This window comes from Lissotriton vulgaris, chromosome 9, assembly GCF_964263255.1.
Source record: "Lissotriton vulgaris chromosome 9, aLisVul1.2, whole genome shotgun sequence".
Lineage (NCBI taxonomy): Eukaryota > Metazoa > Chordata > Amphibia > Caudata > Salamandridae > Lissotriton > Lissotriton vulgaris.
The window spans coordinates 342929091-342950361 of record NC_141697.1 but is presented as its reverse complement, the minus strand read 5'-3'; the positions used below and the strand labels follow the sequence as shown (position 1 = coordinate 342950361).

The window sequence follows — 21271 nt, the reverse complement described above, 5'->3', positions numbered from 1 at the left end:
TTGACCACACAAAGTTTTTCTCAAATGGATAAAAATTGCCTTGCATTTACAGATGAACAGATAGCAGCAATTTTGTCAGGTTCATCACTATTCCCTGGTGCACCTTTGCGGGGTACTTCCACCGCAAGAGAAGAATGGGAGAAACTAACTACACTGAAAAAGAAACAAGTGAGGGTTGCTTTGCATGGTGCATTGATGACTGAATGCTATACTGCAGGAGTAGCACCAGCAAGCCTTCTAGTCAGAATTGAGCCACGGATATTCCTTGACGATAGCAAGTTCAGACTCGATTGGAGCTTTATCGCTAACAAATGCACCAGAGATTGGTTAATCTTAATAATTAGTACGGCGCAACGCTTGAGCGAGGAACTCTTGAAAGAGATCCTTGATTTGGAAGAGAGTATATCAAAAGATACAACCCTGGTGGACACTAAGGAGCAGTTGCAGAGAATTCAGGAAGACCTTGCAGATTATAAAAACTATATGGTCAATCAAAAAATCAAGGGACTGACTCGCAATTTGGAAAAGTACTCACATGAGTGGGCTTTCCCCTACGAAAGAGCTGAGTACTATCAACAAGCTCCAGAACAACAGGGTGCAGGACCTCGACAGAGAGGGAGGGGTGGGAGACAACAAAGCAGGCGCACACCCAACAACTGGATGTTTGAGAATACATCAAGCGAGGAAGACGAGGAACCCCAGCAGGGCAATAGGGTAAGGTTCATTCAGCAGGACCACCAGAACGAAGATTTGGGTGCCCTGCTACGTTCTTTTTTAGGTCAGGGCCAGAGATCAAATCATAACAGGGGAAGAGGGGCTTCAGTAAGAGGCAGAGGGAGAGGCAACCCCCAAAACCAACCACCCCAATGGCAGACCAACTCGCCCAGGGTGACCCGCAGTCGGGGACTCACACCGAACTGAGGGAGAGTATTGTGGTAAATCTGTCTGACCACACTTTAACACCTAGCGAGGAAAGAGTTCTCAACAATGGCCTGGGGTTTGTCCCCACACCTAGACACGACTCATTCAAGTGCCGCGTTGAATTCCATGAAACAGTGCGGAAGATTAAGTTAGGAAAATTCTTTGCCAATAAGGAAGAAAACACCGACCCTTTTCGTGGCACCAATCTGAAAAAAACGTCCACCTTTTGTCCGCCGATAATGTCAGTTGGCCCTGAGGTAGCTGTATTTGAGGAAAAAGTCCTCCAGGACATTGCAACATTTGAGAAGTCCCAGGAACAATATAAACATACCAATATGACTAAAGAAGATTGGGATGCCGTCAAGGGTTTGGAGGAGAATGTGTTACTCACTATTAAGCCGGCCGACAAAGGGGGTGCGGTGGTTATTCTCAACACAAAAGACTATGATGCCGAGGTACACCGTCTGCTGAATGTACGTACCAACTACAGACCTCTCAGCAAGGACCCGGTGCATGATCTTTTACAGACCATCCGCGAAATGGTGAGCAGAGCCAAAACAAACAAATGGATTTCCATCAAAGAAGCTGAATTTTTGGTTAATAAGTCTCCCAGGACCCCAGCTTTTTATATCTTGCCAAAGATTCATAAACCTACCCGTCCACCGCCTGGTAGGCCCATTGTTTCTGGGATCCAGTCGGTCCTCGAACCTCTTTCCCAGTACGCAGACTATTTTCTCCGTGAATCAGTGGTTAACCAGCGATCCTTTGTTAAAGACACCACAGATGTTTTGTACATTCTGGAAACTACCCCTTTTGATCCAGAAAAACAATTTCTTGTCACAATTGATATCGAATCCTTGTATACGAGTATTCCCCAGGACGCGACTCTGGTGGCAGCAGCGCGCGCCCTGGGGGATCTCGAATGGTTCTATGACACTCCTCAATCATTGGTCATGGAATGTGTGGAATTGGCTCTGACCAGAAATTACTTCTGCTATAAGGACCAGCTTTATTTGCAAACCACTGGTACTTCCATGGGGGCGACTATGGCCCCCAGTTTGGCATGTATATATGTGGGTCAATTCGAGGAGCACGTCGTCTATCCGGCTAACATCAATCCCTTCCAGAGGAACATTGACCTCTGGAAGAGATATATTGACGACGTGCTCTGAATTTGGACAGGCACGGAGGGAACCATGCTTGAGTTCCTTTCCTGGTTGAACCAGCAGGATCAAAGTCTTAAATTCACCTGGACATATAGCCATACCAATGCCACCTACTTGGATTTAGAAATCACTGCAGGATCTAATGGTGATCTCAGTACCCGAGTACATCAAAAGCTGATCGACAGGAATTCATTACTTCTATACAATTCATATCATCCCAGGGCCCTGCGGGATAACCTCCCGGTGGGCCAATTCTTGAGGTATAGAAGGAACTGCTCTGCCACTGAGGTTTTCCTTGAACAGTCACTTACTCTAACTGAGAAACTGGAAAATCGAAATTACCCACGGAAGGTGGTTAAAAATGCTAGGAAGAGGGCACTCAATACACCACGGAGTGCTCTATTGGAAAAAAGCAGTAAGGAAAGAGGGTATTGCCTGCCTGTGGTTATGACCTTTGACCCCATGGCAACAAAAATCAGGCAATCCATAAGAAAACACTGGAATATTCTATCAAGCACGACCTTTTCTATGCCACCACCGAGATTTGCTTTTAAACGATCTAGCAATCTGAAAGACAGGCTTGTCTATACCCGAGATCGGGCAGTACTGAGAAATGAACCCACAACAGTCCCCAACGGGCACTATCCATGTGGGTCATGCTCAGTATGCCCTTTGACAAAAAAGTGTAACAGTGTTACCCTGGCATCAGGCAAAGAGTGGTTTTTAAACCACTTTAGCAACTGCAACACTACTAATGTAGTTTACAGATTACTGTGCAGTTGTGGCCTTCAATATATCGGCCTTACCTCACGAAAAATCAAGGTTCGTATTCAGGAACACCTGAGTACAATAAAGGCAGGCAAACTTACAACTAAATTGGTGCAGCACTGTTCTCAGGCGAGGCATGCATTCACGTGGACGGTACTTGAAAGAGTCAAGGGTAACCCCACCAATATTGAAGCAGTGTTGCTGGCAAAAGAGGCAAGATGGATCTACAGGGAAGGAAGTGACACCTGGGGGCTGAATGAAATTATTGAGTGGAACAGGGTTAAATGATCAGTACCTGTGTATTAATTTTGGGCCCTGTAGGTCCTATGTGTTTTTCTCTGTGACCTGAGTACTTGGTGTCCACCAACAAAGATTATATGTACAACCCTTAATAAAATGTGGGTTGTCCTAGCCTCTCGGTGTGATAAACTATGAGTAGAGGTATCTACGCAGGACTCCACTATAGTGCCAATAATGTTTCCCAAATAATGGATTGATTACAGCTTGAACCAGCCATACGGTGTCCAAAATACATAGTCATATAGATAACAACAATAAACAAAAAAACAAATAGAACTATACAGATAACAACAGATTAAATGGATAGGGGGGTTGCTGCACGCTTCTCAACCGTCAATATGGATATGTTGAGGGTAATAGGCATCAATGCTTGACAAGGCTCCATAGTAAAGGATGAGGGTTGCTTAGTCTGTACTCGCTTGAGGGCAGTGTTCAGAGCTGGAGATATTACCAAACATAAACAGACAGGACGATTGACACTTAGCTCGGCTGCATTTATACCCGTCTAGTTTGTTGTTAGAATTAAGAGGTGAAATGAGTCCCAACATTTCCCTAGTGTACTGTCTGAATAAACGAGGTATAGCCTACTGTTCTGTGAATCTTAGGCTATTAACACAATATGTAGTATGCAGGTGTTTATCAGACCACTATAAGATGGCGCCCACAGTATTTTCCTTTGTCATGTGATCAGAAAGGAGTAGGCTTGGGTGCAGTGTTTAGAGCTGGAGATATGACCAAACACAAACAGACAGGACGATTGACACTTAGCCTGGTTGCATTTATACCCACCTAGTTTGCTGTTAGAATGAAGAGGTGAAATGAGTCCCAACATATCCCGAGTGTACTGTTTGAACAAACGGGTTATAGCCGAATGTTAGGCTATTAACACAATATGTAGTATACAGGGGTTTAGCAGACCACTACAAGATGGCACCCACAGTATTTTCCTGTGTCACGTGATCGGAAAGGAGTAGGAGTAGGCTTTGCGATATGGAGTTTAAAAGTCGATCTTACACGGACCGGAGTGTTCCTGGGATGATTTACCACCCCGTGGTCCATACGTACGGTGAGGAGTAGGGGGGCAGGATGTGAGATGCACATGAGCTTTAATACCATCTACCCCGTGTGTTGTGTGTGTCCGGTAATTTACTGAAGTAGGTTACCGTTATATTCAGTGGTTTGTACGAGTCCGACTATCCAGAGAAATGGAGACCCGTTCTACCTTATGGTGGGGGCTCGGAGTGTTTGGGATGAAACCGACTGACTAGCGGCAATACCCCTTGAATACCCCTTGAATGTACAAGATCGAGCGCGTGTAGCTGTGCATTACCATTGAGCGCTTGTATCTACGTTTTACTACGAGCTTCAAGCGGCACAGCACACACGTTTTTGCAAGAGGATAAAATAAAATAAAATATTTTTTTTTATGAACAGCTGAGTTGTAGAAATAAGATTAGACTTTCACTCGCAGTGCAATGCATGACAACGGTTTTTTCCATGCATTTCCCTACGAATATAGTATGCATTTGCGCGAGCATGAACGCGTGCAGTTTTGTCTTACTAGCGAGAGCATGAATCTGTATTTTACCATGAGGTTCAAGCGGCACAGAACACACGTTTTTGCGAGTGAAAAAATAAAATATATCTCATTACGAACAGCTAAGTTGTAGAAAGAAGATTAGACTTTCGCCCACAGTGCAATGCACGACAACGATGTGTTCCATGCTTTTTCCCTATAAATATAGTATGTATTTGGCTGGGATTGATGTATTTCTAACCCTTGGTAATACTATACATACTTCTTATAGATTGATGATACAATCGACGTCCAGATCAAGCATCTTTCCCTACTTCAGCTGGTAGGAGAGGACATAGCTGAATGAGGGTAACTAATCCATGCATTAGTTGCAAATACATTACAAATTGTGTGAGTGTGTTCCAAGATTGAGTTTTAACGTTTGGTTTTAACTATGGCCTTGTCCTTTCAACTCAACATTTTCCATTATGAGGATGTCCAACACTTGTGCAGTGACCAAGTGGTGAGCCCCGATGAATCTGCCAATAAGTGTGTAAGGCAGTGAAACATGTTGGCTGTGGGTATTGGTATGCAATGTTAAGCTACCAGCCTTTTTAGTTTACCAGTACACACCATAATAAAATTTTAATTTTCGTGTGACTGTTGATTTTAATCACTTTTTCTGTTCCATACCAAGGAGTGCTTTCTTGGATGGTTTTGTCTTGCACCTGTCTTTTTTGCACAATACACGAATGGTTTTGCGTTTGGACACTTTATTTTCGAAGAGGAATGGCGACCGATGATGAGAAAGGGGCAAGAAACTGGTAAACATCTACCAAGGGCCCGAGGGTGTTCTCCCGTGAGGTGCCTTCCTCTTCACCACACATTTTCTATTGTTGTTTCACTTTAAATGTGGGATCACTTACTTTCTTAGGTGGTTATGTCGAGTTGAAAGCAGATTTGGACTCTCCCTTCCTTTTTATTAAGGTTAAAACAATCATTTGTTTTGGACGAATAGGCATTGTTGAAGACAAACACCTAACTCAATGTTGAGTAGGCCAGTGACTAGGGACCCAATTAAATGTCTCCCAGCACAGAAATAAGCCTCATTAAATTAACACTAATCCGTGTCCAGGGTACTGGGATCTTTTTGTATTGCATTCTCTGTCCATGACAGAGTGTGGAGCCACTCCAGGATTGAGTCGGAGCTCAAGGTCTAGTCAGTTATACCTTGTCCTGGTTCTCTCCATCCATGAGCCAATGTGTCAGCCACTGGAGCTGCGCCATTCACAGGTGGACACTCGAAAATGTAGCTCTACCTTCGGCCTCTCTAGACTATGACTGGGAGTTGAAACTGTGGGGCCTCCATACGCTGATTACCCTTCGGGCTGCCACTCCCACCAACTCATCGCAAGCAGTACAGCAGCCCAGCTGCAAAACTCTTTCAGTCTCCCCACTGCATAATAGGTTTACTCAGAACTACTCTACTTCAGGACTGGGCACCACCACCGGCATGCCTCATCAATCCAGGACCTGTGCTCGTTTCAACTGCTACGTAGTGCTCACATGGTCTCCACCTCACTTAGGGCCACTTCAGAGGCTGCTACTCCAGCCCCAATCCTTCCGGGTGGCAGTTCTAAAGCTTTCCCACTGTTTCTTCACACCAACCACCAAAGCTCTGATACAGGAAGTGCCCGTACGGCTAGTGTGATCTCTGTTCTCAGGGGTGTGTGGGTATACCCCTCGCATGGGTTGCCAGACTCAGGCCTGTAGCACCTACACAGAGTAGCAGGGTTCCACCCATAATTATAGCCTCCTCTAGCAAAGGTGGAGTGCTGTGCTAGAATCAGTATGATACACTGGGCCGCTAAAGCCCAGATTTAGAAGGATAATTGTGCAGGGAGCCACAGCTCTCTATTGAAGCAACCACTTAGCCATGTTGCTTCCCTACACCCCCTACATAATGCTTTTTATTTGAACTTTTATGTTTTACAGCTACACAACAATTGCATATTTCTCGGTGTAAAGGGATAGATTAAATTAGAAACTCAGCTTCAGTATTACAAAGTAAAAAATAATAACAGATCAATGCAGAGTCTGGGTTTCACTTAAAAAAGGACTTTGTAAGTAAAAAAGAAAGGAACTGATAAATGTAAGATATACTGAAAAAAACAAGAGGTAGTGCCTTCAGTGGGCTGAAATTGTAACTTAAGATTCATTACAGCCCCTCAGTGCTAGGCACTGGGTTAAATTTAACAATGGATCAATGGCCAGTGTTCTAAGGACTCCAGTTGATCCGTGTAAAGGTAACTTCACAAGATCTTGCATCTATAATACTTATGGAGTGCTAAACTTATAGACCGGCAGCGAAAGAAAAGCAAATACAAGTTTATAAACTCACCACTTTGAAAAAACAGGTTTCACCCACAGAATGGTAGGTGTTACCCCCAAAAATGTACCACTTTCGAAAGGAACAATGATCCCTAATGTAGGAATATAAATATCAATTTAAAAAAAGGGATTTGGATCCAGTCTTTTAATAATCAAAAAGTAACAAAACAGTTGTTAGTGTACATAGGTGACAGTGGGGTGCAGAAAAAGATGCTTGGTGCTCAAACTGGAGTGATACAAGTGTGCAGTGTGTGTATCACAAAAGGTAACACTAGTGTGCAGCCTCTAGTGCTCAAATAATGTTGTTTTAACAGGTATGCACACTTTAAGTCAACAGTGTTTCGATCCACAATAAAAGCGGGATCATCATCAGGACTTGGCATATAGTTTACCAGAGACAAAGTGAAATGCACATAAATTATGTGCAGTTGGATGAAGAGAACAGATTCATCAGTAAATGAGGAAAAAGTATGATGGCAGGTCCCAAAAGTCCTCGAGGGGGAAAAGCAGATCCTCCTAAGGCGGACAGCCAAATTGCTGTCAGCAGATTGCATTCAGGGATCTCAGAACAGTGTGCCCAACCAGGAACCAGGAGGGAAGGCAACAGGATCACTGCAAGAGTGATTTCCCTCCGAATCCGGAGCGCAGGTACACTAAGTACGTAACACCTGTGTGATTCTCTTGTGGTGATCCAGACCTTTTTTGAAGAATTGATAATTATATTCCTACCTTAGGGACCATAGTTCCTTTTGAAATTGCTACTTTTACCCAGTTCCCTATGGATTTCAGTGTTTCCCTTGTGTTTTGAAACACAAAAAATGCATAGCACAAAATGTACAACCAACCACTCAAACATGTTGAATACTACTCCAAATGAGCTTTAACAAGGTCTTAGGGTGCCCTAGTGAGTGATAGTCTGATGAACTGTTGTCAGTGTACTACTCCCAAGCTGGCTGTTGTCCAGCAACTTAATTATCTTACTGGTTATTATAATTTCATATGGGGACGGGTGGAAACAGCATGGCACATCCAATGAATAAGTGACAAGGGTTCCTTTACGAATAGAGACAAACATCTCTAATTTAAAAGTCGAGATTAAGTTTCCTCAATGGTGGTCGTAATATTCGGACTGGGGGCACCCATTTTAATTTTTGGGGACATCAGTCATAACAGGCAACTGGGCAGTTTACTGTTAAATGTGTTCAGTTTTGACTGGTGAGGTCTTTAGACTGTAAGGACTAGAAATATGGTTCAACAGTTCTGGAAATAGGGCAAACCCCTATAGCAGAAGAACTCAACCTCTAGCTGCGGGTGATAATTCGAACTGCCTCCTGGTCTGTATAGGGTGATAAAGAGTTTTATAGGCTCCCTACTGGCAATGGAATGGTCAGCCTGATGCAGATTCACCCTTCTTCACATACACATGTGATGGAGCAGCTCCTTGACGCATAAACCGTTTTTGCCCCCTCTTAGCCATATGAGCTTAGACAATATTGTGAATCTTGAGCAGGTGCAGTTCATCAAGCTATCCTCTCATAGATTATTGACTCACCTGTGACTTAGCAATGTCTTCCCGAGGATCAGGGTACTTCTTCTGGCCTTCGCAATCTAGCTCCTCGGCAGGTAGGTCCACCTTCTCTTTCTACATTTCAGGAGCACAGGGAAACAGATGTTTCTCTCCACAACCTGTTTTTCACTTCTACTAACAAGGAGTGGAGGAGTTGTCTGAGTCCTGACAATGATGTTGAGGTACTGGCTGCAGTATCAAGTAGGAATACTCTTTTAATACCAACTTGAAGTGGCAGGGCTAATCACTAGATCTGCTACAGTTTGTCAGTATAGCATTCTGTCGTTCTTTCTGGCCCAGTTCCAGGCATCTGAGCCCATTGTCTACGTTCAGACTCATTACCACTGGTATTGGTGTTATATGTACTGATCGCAGACTGAGGACTGCATCTGTGCCCGCTGTCTCATGAGTTGGCCATAACACAGGACAAGGATAGTGTCTGAGAAACATGACTTGGGGCAAAGTAAATAGGTTGCAAACATACACCAGCCATCAGATAACTACTTTCACTGACTGGAGGACAGGAAGAAGGTGGGTGCAGGCTGAAATGTACGAAATGGACATTGTTGAACTTTGCCTTCTCCGCCGGTTCACCCCCAAACTTTTGGCCTTCACCCCTCCTGTTTTCCGAACATGTTTTTGTTGGCTTTAGGAATCTATGCACTTCATCATTGTTAACCAGATGCAAAGTCCTTGTGCTCTTTCATTAAACATGGAAAAATTGGCTTACGCCAAATTTGCACATTTAACTTACTTGTAAGGTGCTTGTAAAGTGGTGATGCACGTATCCAGAGCCTGTACATTAAATGCTATTATTGGGCCTTCGACACTCAATGTGCCTCCCACTAAAGTAGCCCCTTAAAACATCTCAGGCCTGCCACTGCAGCCTGTAGTGTAGTTTTAAACGGCTATTTAGACCTGACAAAATAAACCTTTTGCCAAGCCCAACCCTTACTCTCTGGTACTTATAAGTTCTTGGTACATATAAGTCACCCCTAAAGCAGGCCCTAAGCAGCTCATAGGGCAAGGTCTATTGTATTTAAAAATTAGGACATGCGTTTTTAAGTTTTACATGACCTGGTAGTGAAAAAGTCCTTAAATTGTTTTATCACTACTGTAAGGCCTAGTCCTCCTATTAGATAATATTGGGTTGCCTATTACTTTTATTAAGTGCTAACATTTGATTGTGAATATATAGGGATGTCAAGGTTGGACTTGAATTGCAGTTCAAAATCCTCTATTATGGTAAAACTGAATTTTAAGTCAGAATTTTGAAAATGCCACCTTTAAAAAGTTGCCCTTTTCCAGTCCTAACCATTTGGTACCTGCTGCCAGTGCCCTGGATCACATGACTGTGAATAGCTTAGCTGTTAGCCTTAGTGTATTCTTCCCAGACAATGAGAGAAAGGAGGACTAGGTGTTGGCAGGATGTGACATTCAACCAGGGTGTGGGGAGCAGAGCTGTTCCATTCTCCATTTACATTTTAAAGTGCTGCCTTTAACACACACACACAAAGGAACATGACACTAGTTTTTTCACCCCAGACTTCTTGGAACCTTGGCTGGAGAACTAAGGTAATTTCCAGAACCAGCAGTAGGGCTAGCCTAGAAGATTCCTCCTCTTCAATGGCTCTCACCAGGTATATTTATTGGACCTCTTGAACTACTCATCGGTACACTCCTAGACTTGCCGAGAACATCAGAAGGATTGCCTTCGGCCCCCAGAGGACTGGCTCGCCTTGATCCTCAGAGGACTGCCCTGCTGCTTGAGGCTTGCCTTGCTTCCCATAGGGCTGCCCTGATGCTTGAGATGAGATCGTCCTTGCTGCTTGAACCAAGGACTACCAGAGTGACTCCAAAGGCTAGTTGGCTGGCCTCCTGTTTGAGCTAAATGGAAATACCAAGCTCCAGAGCCCTTGAACCTCGGTACCTGGCTTATGCTGGAGTGAGTCCAACCCTACCCCCCCCCCCCCCCTAAGTGGCCTACCTACAGTCCTGGAACCTTGGTGATAGTGGTTAAGGTGCTGCTCCCAACTAACTCTAAAAGTTTAAAAATCTTTCCACCAAAGAGTAGTCTGAGAAGCAGCAGAAGACCGGAACCTACCTGCTCACCAATCCCCCCAAAATGCATCGGGAGTTGGTCTGACTTTGGGATAGCACCAGCTATATTCTTCTTCGCAAAGCACATCTTGTTTAGTGCAACCTCTCACAGAAGATATCTGACCTTGTGGAGTCCTCATTGGGTACATTCTGCAGCTTCATCCCGCTGTCAAATTTTCAACCTCTAAAAAAGTGACAAAGTCTAAAGGTATAAATCTTCACTGCAAATTCATCCTGCAGCGCCCAAGCGATGACGCCTCCTCCTCGGACACTGCTGGCTGCCTTGTTCCGCTGAACTTTACTTTCTCAGAGTATTTTCTTCAAACATTCTGCTAAGTCTGAAGATAAGCTGATTCAGGGACCAATCCACCATGTGTAGCGGAACCACACTGTTTCTCAGTTGGCCTTAACTTTTTACTTTTTCCCAGTCTCGGGCGACAAGATAGCCGCGGTTAGCTTATGATGTTTTATGTGCTATTTTGCACTTAAAAAGTGGGAAATTCATGAATCTGGTTCTACTGATGGGACTTAATTTGTTTTGGTGTCATTTTATTTAGTAAAAATGTATCCTGTTTTTCTAAATTGGTTTGGTATTTTTGTTTTGTTGTGTTTACACTTTATTAATGTTTGGGCACTGCATAAATACTTTACTCATTGCCTCTAAACTAAGCCTGAATACTTTTGTGCCAAGCTGTTGGAGTAATAAGCATAGGTTAATATAGTGACTGTTGTGGTTCAACCTGACAGGGATGGTGGTTGTTGCTTGAGAAGGGTTGAACCCCCCTCAACCAGTAACCCAATTCCTTACAGACATCATCAGTTTGAGAAAAAGTGACCACCACCAATTTGTGCAGCACACATAAACGCTGGCCAAATGAACGACCTGTCTATTTCTTGGTCCATCTGAGAACCACACATCACACACACACCCCCACACACACACACAAAGCATGTATGCTGCATTCATAGCTGTGACATAATTACTGTAAAAACTCCAGTTATCTTTACTGAATGGACATATACACTCTTTAATCAGTCTCACAATAGGGAAATAGGTAGAAATGCCTATGCCACTATACTAGAATCATGCTCCAACAATAATCAGTCACATACCACTATCTACAAATACTGCAAATTGCATAACAGCAAATATTAAAACAGCTGCTATGAAATAAAGCATTACAATTCCTCATACTAACATCTCAATGTAAAGAATTCAAGTAAAACTTCTATTTAACTTAAAAATTATCAAGTAGGGAGTTAACTATTGTGCTGTTAAGCACTTTCACTGAAAAGCTGTAGCAGTAGCCAATGATTCTGTAAGGTGAAGCTCAATCAGTGAAACTGTCATGTAAAGACATATAAGATAGGTCATCAAATTGTTTATAGCTCTACTTTTAATAAGAGCATTACACAATATAAAATGTTCAAATTTAGTCACTTAATTTGATATAAAGTCTGTTAAAATAAAAAGAGAAAAGGTAATGTGGGATTGAAAAAACTGTATAAAAGTATCTGCTTTCCTACCTTTCCTTAGAGGAGTGTTTTTAATTTCCTTGGTGTTCGTAAACATGCAGTACTGTGTCCTGTCCAAAGGGACAAAGCTGAGCAAATAAATAGACACGAAAAATGAAACACAAAACGCCAAAAGGTCATTTTTCAAAATATTACAAAAAATCGTATATTAGTTTTTGAAGTCATTTTATAATCACATAAAAGGCATTGCCTTGTGGGGAATTGGGTTAAGGTCCCCATGGTTCAATCAAGTTTCCCAGTGTTCTCAAACTCAGGTCTGCACAAGGATAGTAAAACAAACACACACTCACCCCCCCACACACAAAATGCACAATTTATACATACCTACAGAAATGGGCTTTCCCACAGCCGATTTCAGCAAACGGCTTTTGTGTTTGGTTCCTTTAAGCATTGGCTTACACAAGAATTGGTATCAGAACATCACAAATTTGATCAACTTCAAAGGTAGTTCCACCCACAAACTGCCATTAAATCCTCACTATTATTTATTTTCCTCTGGATGAAACCTTACTCTGGAATAGATACTTACACCTTTCTATACCCTCCTCCACTTCTGCTTTACTTCTTGGTGTGCCCTTGCCCATTGCCATCCCACTGTATTTGTTGAGGTCCTTGCAGGCACTAAGTTCTATAAGGCCACTCGCTTACTTTTTTCGCGCTCCTCCGCTCATTTTTTGGGGTATTTTTATTTTACCGTCTTACAATGACCATCAGCCATGCTGGAAACTTAAATCAAAATAAAATCCAAACTGGCCGCTGGAGCGTCACAACCAAAAGTCTAGGGAATGCATTGTGAGGTATGCGAGTATCCAGTGGCCATCTTTAAATGATGGCATTTCTGCTGAGGGTGCTCTACGCGATTGTTTTGAATTCTTCCAGCAAAACAGAAGCATTTGATGGCCAGGAGGTACACCCAGAGAATGGCACCCCTACAACAGATTGTGGTTATTGCTCCTTCGTCAGGGCATGGGAAATTGAATTTAGATGATAGCTGAGACATTAAGGAGGGGACACAGAGTTTTTCCAGGAAACCCCTAGGACATAAAGTGACTTTCCTTGTTAAATGTGCTAGTTAGACAACAAACCAGGCCTTATTCGTTTCCCTGAATGAATGCAGTGGATTGCGTCATAAGCCATGTGATATATATACGCTCATGTTTGCACGCAGTGTGGATGGTTTCTAAGGGCATAATTAATGCTCCACAAGGTATTACGCATTGATACACTCCAACAAGTTATGAATCACATGGATGCTGGTAATGGTCAGTTTATTGCTAGGTTCACTGTGGCCCAGCAGTAGCCAGTAGCCAGGGGCAGCATCGTGCTTTATAAACAAACAAAAAACAATCTGTTAGTTCAGCTCCACATTGCCTTGTGGACATGATATTTCCTAATGTGTTTGCTCTTTCTGTGTCACGTAGCCTCTGCGGCAGGGTCTACGGCATCCACAATCAGCCCCAAACAAGAAAGAGACTTATGGAAAACAAAGGTCTAACTTGTGACAGTTCTGCCTGTACAGCTGTCCAGCAAGAAGCTACTCTTACTTGATTGGCCTGACCCATCACTCCTCAAATCAATAACATATGCTTGTGTGTGACCTCCTTTTTTATGGCACTGGGAGGCATCAGAAAGTGTACCCTGAATGGCTTTGTGAATCATTCCTGTGACCAAATAGTATGTTCTTACACCCCTCCATTCAGGATAAGCTAAGGCCTATGAAGATGTGCACTAGTATGGTTGGCCAGACCTTTGGACTTTCAACACAGCACGCTCCTTGGCTTGCGGTCAGTGCCACTTGAAATGCATAAGACTTGTAAAAAGGGTGACAAGTGTGCTTCATTGATCTGCATTTCTGGGTAAACCCTGAAGCATCAGCACAGAGAGACATCTGAGCTGGAACAGGAGAATGGAAATGGTATTGTCTCACACGGTTGACAGCAAGCCCATGACCCAGGAGGATGTCCGGCTGCTGTGACTAGTATTGGAAGAATAGTAAGCTGTACATGGAATTTGTTCGAGGGAGTGAGACACCCAGGATCTGCGAGTACCTTGCAGCCAAGCTAGACAGAAATGAGTTAATTATATCTACTTTGTAAGAGTATATATATATAGGACCTATAAGAGACTTCCAAATACTGGATGTTTGGTGAGCCGACATCACTCCTGACCAGACCATGCCACCTTACACTTTGGGAACTCACATCATTTCCTTTCCACCATGGAAGAAATAAGGACGAGTTTTCCCTTCACCATGATCTTAAATTAGTGTCTCATTGGGTGGGGCAGCTGGTCACATGAAATTGTTTTGAAACTTTTTTTGGCCTCTTACTGTTCATGAACTATACTTGTTTTAAGGTATGACTACTCTCTATCTCTAAATTCCAGTTCTCGATCGCTAGTTCAAAATCAAAACCTCTTTATTCCATTCAAAGAATGATTTAAGCTTTTCAAACAACATTGCAATAAAATCCCATTAAGTACGAGCATTAGGAGCAATTTTCACTAGGGACTAGGGTACAAAAATAGAGACATTTTAAGATTCCCATTTTGGCACAGTACTAAGAATCGTAATTCAGCTAAAATATTATAAGTGTAAATCGCAAATACTTGCTTAGTTAGCCCGTGGCAATACTACAATTGATTAAAATGATGCCGAAATATTTAAACCCTTCCCCAAATAGCAATAAAAGGCATTCATACTGTTTTTCCTTTATCCCGACATGTCATGGGCCATTAATTCATAGTATATGTTAAAAAACTATCAATGCAACAATATGAATAATATATTTACATTAACATGTTTGCCCTTTCTTTTTCCTTATGTAGCTGGCAGCCATTAAAAATCACAATACGTTGAGAGCTATCTGTTTTTAGTATTCGATCGCTAGTAGCTAGTGGGAACTGGTGGGTGTGTCGGAACTGGAAGTTCCATCATCATTTGCAAAATAATGACTACAACTTGTTCTTCATGAAACTTGAGCATCTGTTACCTGGAGACTTAACTCTGGCTACATTCCAATCCTAGCTCCAGAAATCCGCTGGATGGAACACATGTCTTTTGGAACGAGTTGGGACCAGTAGCGATCTCCTCCCCCCTCATCAACAACCATTACAGCCTCAGTGACATTAGACTTTGTCTTTGGAGGCTAATTATCGGGTTCTTTCATCGAGAATCCCACTTCTCATTTGGGTGGTGAGCATTCAGGTACTTTTGAGATTTGTGACTTTTTCCATAATCTCAGACTCTGCTCGGTCAAAGGGCAGACACAGCATAATTGATACGGTGCTACATTGTAATAATTCATCATCAACCTTGTTTTATTGACTGGGAACTGTAAACAAAAGTCCTAGTAAGAAACTGAGACCTTAAGGTTGTTAAATAAGTTAGCAGATAACTCAGACACCTACCTCTTTAAGATAACATTGCTCAAAAACGTCCTTGTCATTTGTATTACAGAGACTTACAGCATCAGTCCTATAAAACTGTTCGTGGAATAGCTTAGCTTGACCCTAGCAAATGCTAGAGCTTTCTGAACTATAGTCTTGTTAACAGTTTTAGCTGTCCTTCATTACCTGTTTGTAAATAAAGATGCATTTGCTTTTAAAATGATAACCCACATCACCGCTGGGTCATTCTGTATTTGAACTACAAAATGAATACACCTTGCGCCAGATGGATGACATTTAGCAACTCGCAAATTGTGCTCAATTGCGAGTCGCAATTTGTGAGTCGCTAAATGCCATGTACAACAGTGTCAGAGACACTGTTTGCGATTCCAAATGTGGTCCTAAATTGCATGCCTCATCAATATTCATGAGTCAATCGCAATTTGCGACCCCATTAGGAATGGCTAACCTTCCCGATTATGGTGACCTGCTGGGCTCAGTAGACCTCTATGTCTGAGACTGCTCCTCAATAAAGCAGTCTTCTTCAAAAAAATGCAGCCCGGTTTCCTTAAAGGAAAACAGGATGCATTTAAAAAAAAGATAATGAAATGTTTTTGCTTCTTTTTTTAAGGGCAGGTAGTGGTCCCGGAGACCACTGCCTGCCCCTAAAAAATATTTTCCCCTGCATTTTGCAAAGGGGACCCCTTCCCATTTGTGAGTCATTACCACCCCCTTGAAGAGGTCTGTAAATTGCGAGTGTTTTGCAAACGCAATTGCGGTTGCAAAACATTCTTACATAGGGTAGCGAGTCGCAATTAGGAGGGGTTGCCCTTGGAACCCCCCTTCCTAATTACGAGTCATGAATTCTATTTAGCGAGTCGCAAATAAATTGTGATTCACTAAATAGGGTTTGTAGATGGCTCTATTAGGTTTTGCATGCGCAAATGGGTCGCTAACCAGTTTGCGCATGCAAAAATGGGTCGTACATTTGGCCCCTTCAGTAGTAAGCCTTGACTAATCGATTTGGCTTAAGAATGGGATATCATAATGCAAAAACTAGCGGGTAAATAGTTTTTCCGATTAGAAAGCATTACTACCTACTAGCCCCAGAACTAGCATGTTAAATGACAGATCTAATCAATGATACTGCTATGTACTAACTACTGTTCTGAACCAAGGTAAAAGGCCTCACAGGCACAATTTAAGGCTTACCACAAATGTGTCTGATCACAATAGTTTGGCATGAGACCATGTGGATGATGCACAAACTACCCATTTAAAATTATCTAAGTTGCTGAGCTGCGGACTGGTACAAGACAACGATCATAGAGGGCATTAAATCCACCTTGGTAATACACAATCACGATATTGGCAAGTGTCACAGGCCACTGTTAGAACACATGCTCAGGAAATGAGCAAAAAATGATAACGTATGGAAAGTCATATCAGGCAAATTCATTTACAACCATCCGCATAACCACCTGAAAAAAAGAAATTCAACTCACCTGTATTGAAGGGCGAGATATAGTTAAAGAATATAGTTGAATATTGTCGGCCTTGACAAAGAATTGTGACACACACATCTATGATATGCATTATGCATGCACACTTTACTAGCAAGCAAGTCCCTGGCAATGTCAAGGCAAGAAGAGCGAAACAAAAATAGTTTTGGGCAACATATGCAATCTTGAGCTACAAGCAGGGCTGTACCTATCTGAGGACTAGATTAGTCTAATCAGAGATACACATTAAAACATATCATGACTATTTTGTTACAATTGCAATAACTCCATATTAATACACATATATGAATTCAAATGTGGAATAATTAATATTAATCCACATATATAATTCAAATGTGGAATACCTTATAAAAAATCCTCCCTCTGATGACTCTCATCACTACACCCCAAACTATATACAATACTGAATACATCACTTTTTGTCTCTTGCATCTTAATTCTTTGAATATTTTAAGGCGGTCATAAACTCATGCTTCAATGTCTTCCAGTTCATTCTGGGCACACTTCCTCTTAGAAGCCGTAGACAGCTTCTTACACCCACAATTTAGTCCCATTTATTTACAGGGGATACCACAGTACGCAATATACTCTCCGACCAACTTTCAAACCATTCACCAACCTTTCCAAATCCCTTCCCAATCTCACCAAACCAGGAACCAAATAATTCCAACAAACCATACTTCTCAAATGATTTTGCTTCACAAGAGATGTTAAACACATTGTTTATATAAGCACTAAAAATCTTATTGTTATTTGGAATTAATGTACAGCACTCTCGAACTCTCAAAACCCGGAAGACTTTGCCCTCCTTTGCCTTCCTTTGCAACAAGTCTGGCTAACGCCAGGTGGTTCTGCCTAATCATAGAAACATAGCCATGGACTCCTGATATTTTTAGTTAGTACTCCTGCAGTGTTAGAAGTAAGGCAATCTGCCAACGTACAGAATCTTCTCATGCCAACATCAGTCATAGCCCAACCAATACATGGAATCATAGCACCCAACACGTGTAAAGCAATTGATCCAAATCCATGCTTTACTTTTTCCAAACCAACAGGATCATTCAATTAATTTAAATGGTAAACCCAAGGGAATACCAGCGCTAGGTAGCAACTTCACACCCAATTATGAGGCAGATTAAAATATGCATTTTACCACACACATAATAAATTCCTCTAAAAATTGCCTCTTCACCAATCAGAAACTCCTCATCAACAACATAGCTCCTTTCACACTCATTCCTACAAAGTGTATTGGCCTAACTCTTTGAACTTCCTGACACACTATAAACAACTCTCCCTTTCTTTCATGCCCCATTCTTAATCTCATGTGTTGTATTTCATCATGTATGATAGTTAATTCACCGTGTGAAGAAGAAACATATCTCTATATTTCAAATGCACAAGCACTTTCAAGAGAAATCCTTTCACTTTCTATAACAGATACATTACATAATTTGATGTGAATAACTTCCACACTTGCGAGGCACGTCCACTCACTAAGACGACTCGGAAAGCATCAGTATTTTTACCTGAACTGTAAATATTCCACAGATTCCGACTACGAACAGAACGTTGAAGACAGCTGAGCCCACAATGGTAGCCACTCCCACATCTCCATGTGTGATAAAGACACCTGCAAAAAAAGGGAACGTCTGGGTCATTCCAGTTGCCTTGACAGCATCAGATAGGTACATGCTCCTTTAACCCAACATTTTGCAGAGTTTTAGCACATACGTTCTCCGAGAAAAAGAGTCATTTTGCTAAATCATACGCCTGACTTTTGATTATAGGGGTTGTGGAATAAGGTGGAGTGTATCTTACCTGGAATATACCAATACCCAGGATGACATTTTTTGGCAGTACAATCAATCCACTTACACAAATGTCTCTGGAAGCCATTTATGTTTTTTTACATTTTGAAAAGTTTTTTAATACATATTTGTTTTGTTTTTTTAAAGAACAAAACATTAAGCATAGTACAGGCATATAAATGCAAATTTTCCTTTACATACTATTCCTCAACCATCACCCCTAGGCCCCGTCCTCTCTAACTTAGTGGCTGGTCTTAGCCACTCTTCACTTACTCATGGTGGCCTACCCCAACTCCCCGTTCTATACGAAGCCGTCCCTATTGGGGGAGGCACATAGTTCTTCATCAAATCCATAATAAGTTCTTCCATTACCCCAGACTCTGTCAAACTTCTTAGGTCATCCTCTGCCTTCCTTTACCACTCTTTCCAACTTTATACATACATTCTGTCCCTCCCTCCACGTTGTTTTCTTTGGCACTGTTGTTCGGCAGCACATTCTGGCACTTCCCTTTTTTGTTACTATAAAACCGAGCATGCAAACCTCAACTGTATTTCTGGGATATCAACATTGTTTAGAATTTCAAATATAACTCGGTTGGGAGTCTTCAGAATCTCTAAGGACATTCTCCAGCTCATATAACACTTCCTCTGAGTACCAGTTCACCTTGTTCACATTGTATGTAGGAATGTACTTTCCACCATATTGCATCTAGTGCAATTGGGTCTGGTGGCACTCATTTTAAATAATGTTCTCCTATGATAGTATCATCTGAATAGTATGTCCAGTTACACAATTTGCAGCTTAGAGTTTATTGCCACTTTTCCTTGGGTGCATCAGGGCCACCTTCCAGTCAATGTCCTCCATGACCGGCCTTTTTCCAATCTCACCCTGCAGTATGCAGTTTTCTAGTGAGCAATACTAGGGATATCCTCCCAGCTCGCCACTTCTCCTGAAAGTGTGTGCGTCAGTTGGATGTATGTACATTTTTCAGTGGTGTGATTTAAAGTTCTTGCTGCAAGGCTTCAAATGATTTTAATCCTACCCTTTAAGGTACACCTCCCAGGAATTCTATTCCCTATATTGTTCTAGCTTCCATTGTTTGAAGCCTATTAATGTACACACCACTTTTTAATGGTGCACTCTTACATAAGGGAGCAGCCCTTGTACTCTTCAGTGGCGGCTCGTCCGCTATGGCGGAGGAGCGTCACTCCACTGCTTTTAAACAGTGACAAGTAGAAACATAAAATGATAATAACTGAGAGTTATTATCATTTTGTGCTTCGTGTCCGGCTGCTTTGTGGGCATGTGGGCTGGGCTGCTCTTGGAGTTGGGAAGGAGTGGTTTGCCCACTCCTAACTGTGCGATGACAGTTTGGTCGGCTCTCTTGTGCCGGCCAAACCCGTCATGCGCACTTTCCCAGTTCTCCATGCAGGCTGCATTCCAGCTTGCATGGAGAACATGCCCACCCCTCCATCCCCAGGCTGAGTGCTGTGTCATGGCGCTCAGACCAATCACAATGCAGCATAGCAGCATTCTGATTAGGGGAGTGAGCCTGGCTGCCTGCTTCCTGTTCTTGGAGTTGGAGGCAGGAGAGCAGGAGCAGAGACTTGGGACCCGGCCTCAAGATAGTTCTTTTTTAATCCCCCCCACATGACCCCCCACGCCAGCCCTACCATCCGCGAGCCATGCCGGCCGCCATTGGTACTCTATTACTGCCAGCCTAGAGCCACTGAACTGCATCCCATGCTGCCAATGTGAAGTTTGGCCGCATTCCTGTAAATATAGTGCAAGTATTTATATGGGGCCATCCGTGCCCTTTCTAGTCTAGTGAACCGCCAAACGTTAATTACCTAGAAAAGTGCTGTCCAGTCATATGTCCCTATGTTGGGAAGAGATATACCCTCTTTGTAGCCATACCTATATAAAGTTTGTAATGCTATCCTGAAAAAACCTTTCTTCCAAAGCAATTACCTCAAATGTGGGAAAAAAGGCTTCTGGGACCTCAGATAGGCTGTTCTGCAATACATAGAGTAGGTTAGGCAGGACGTTCAATGTAAGGATGGAGGCCCTCTCCATGACTGATAAAGGAAGTCTGTGCCACCTACCTCCTTCGTGGTGAAACTTCTCCAGAGCTCAATCTAGATTCCATTCAAGGAAACTGTCTCTGTTAGGCATCACTGCAATGCTCAGATTTTGAAAACACCTTTGCATTGCCCAAATGTTCCAAGCAATCCTTCTAGGTCATCCCAGTCCCCTATCTGATAGAGGATGGACTTGCCGCAGT

The 21271-nt window shown here is 42.5% G+C and overlaps 1 protein-coding gene across 2 annotated transcripts in view; it reads right to left on the bottom strand.

The window, feature by feature from the left end:
• Window positions 1-21271, bottom strand: part of LOC147690098 (sodium/potassium/calcium exchanger 4-like) — a 558445-nt gene that overhangs the window by 361832 nt on the left and 175342 nt on the right. For both annotated transcript variants that reach the window (XM_086937689.1, XM_086937688.1), the window contains exon 6: window positions 18705-18808. In XM_086937689.1, coding sequence (XP_086793815.1) covers window positions 18705-18808 — 104 coding nt within the window. The remainder of the gene's footprint in view (window positions 1-18704; window positions 18809-21271) is intronic.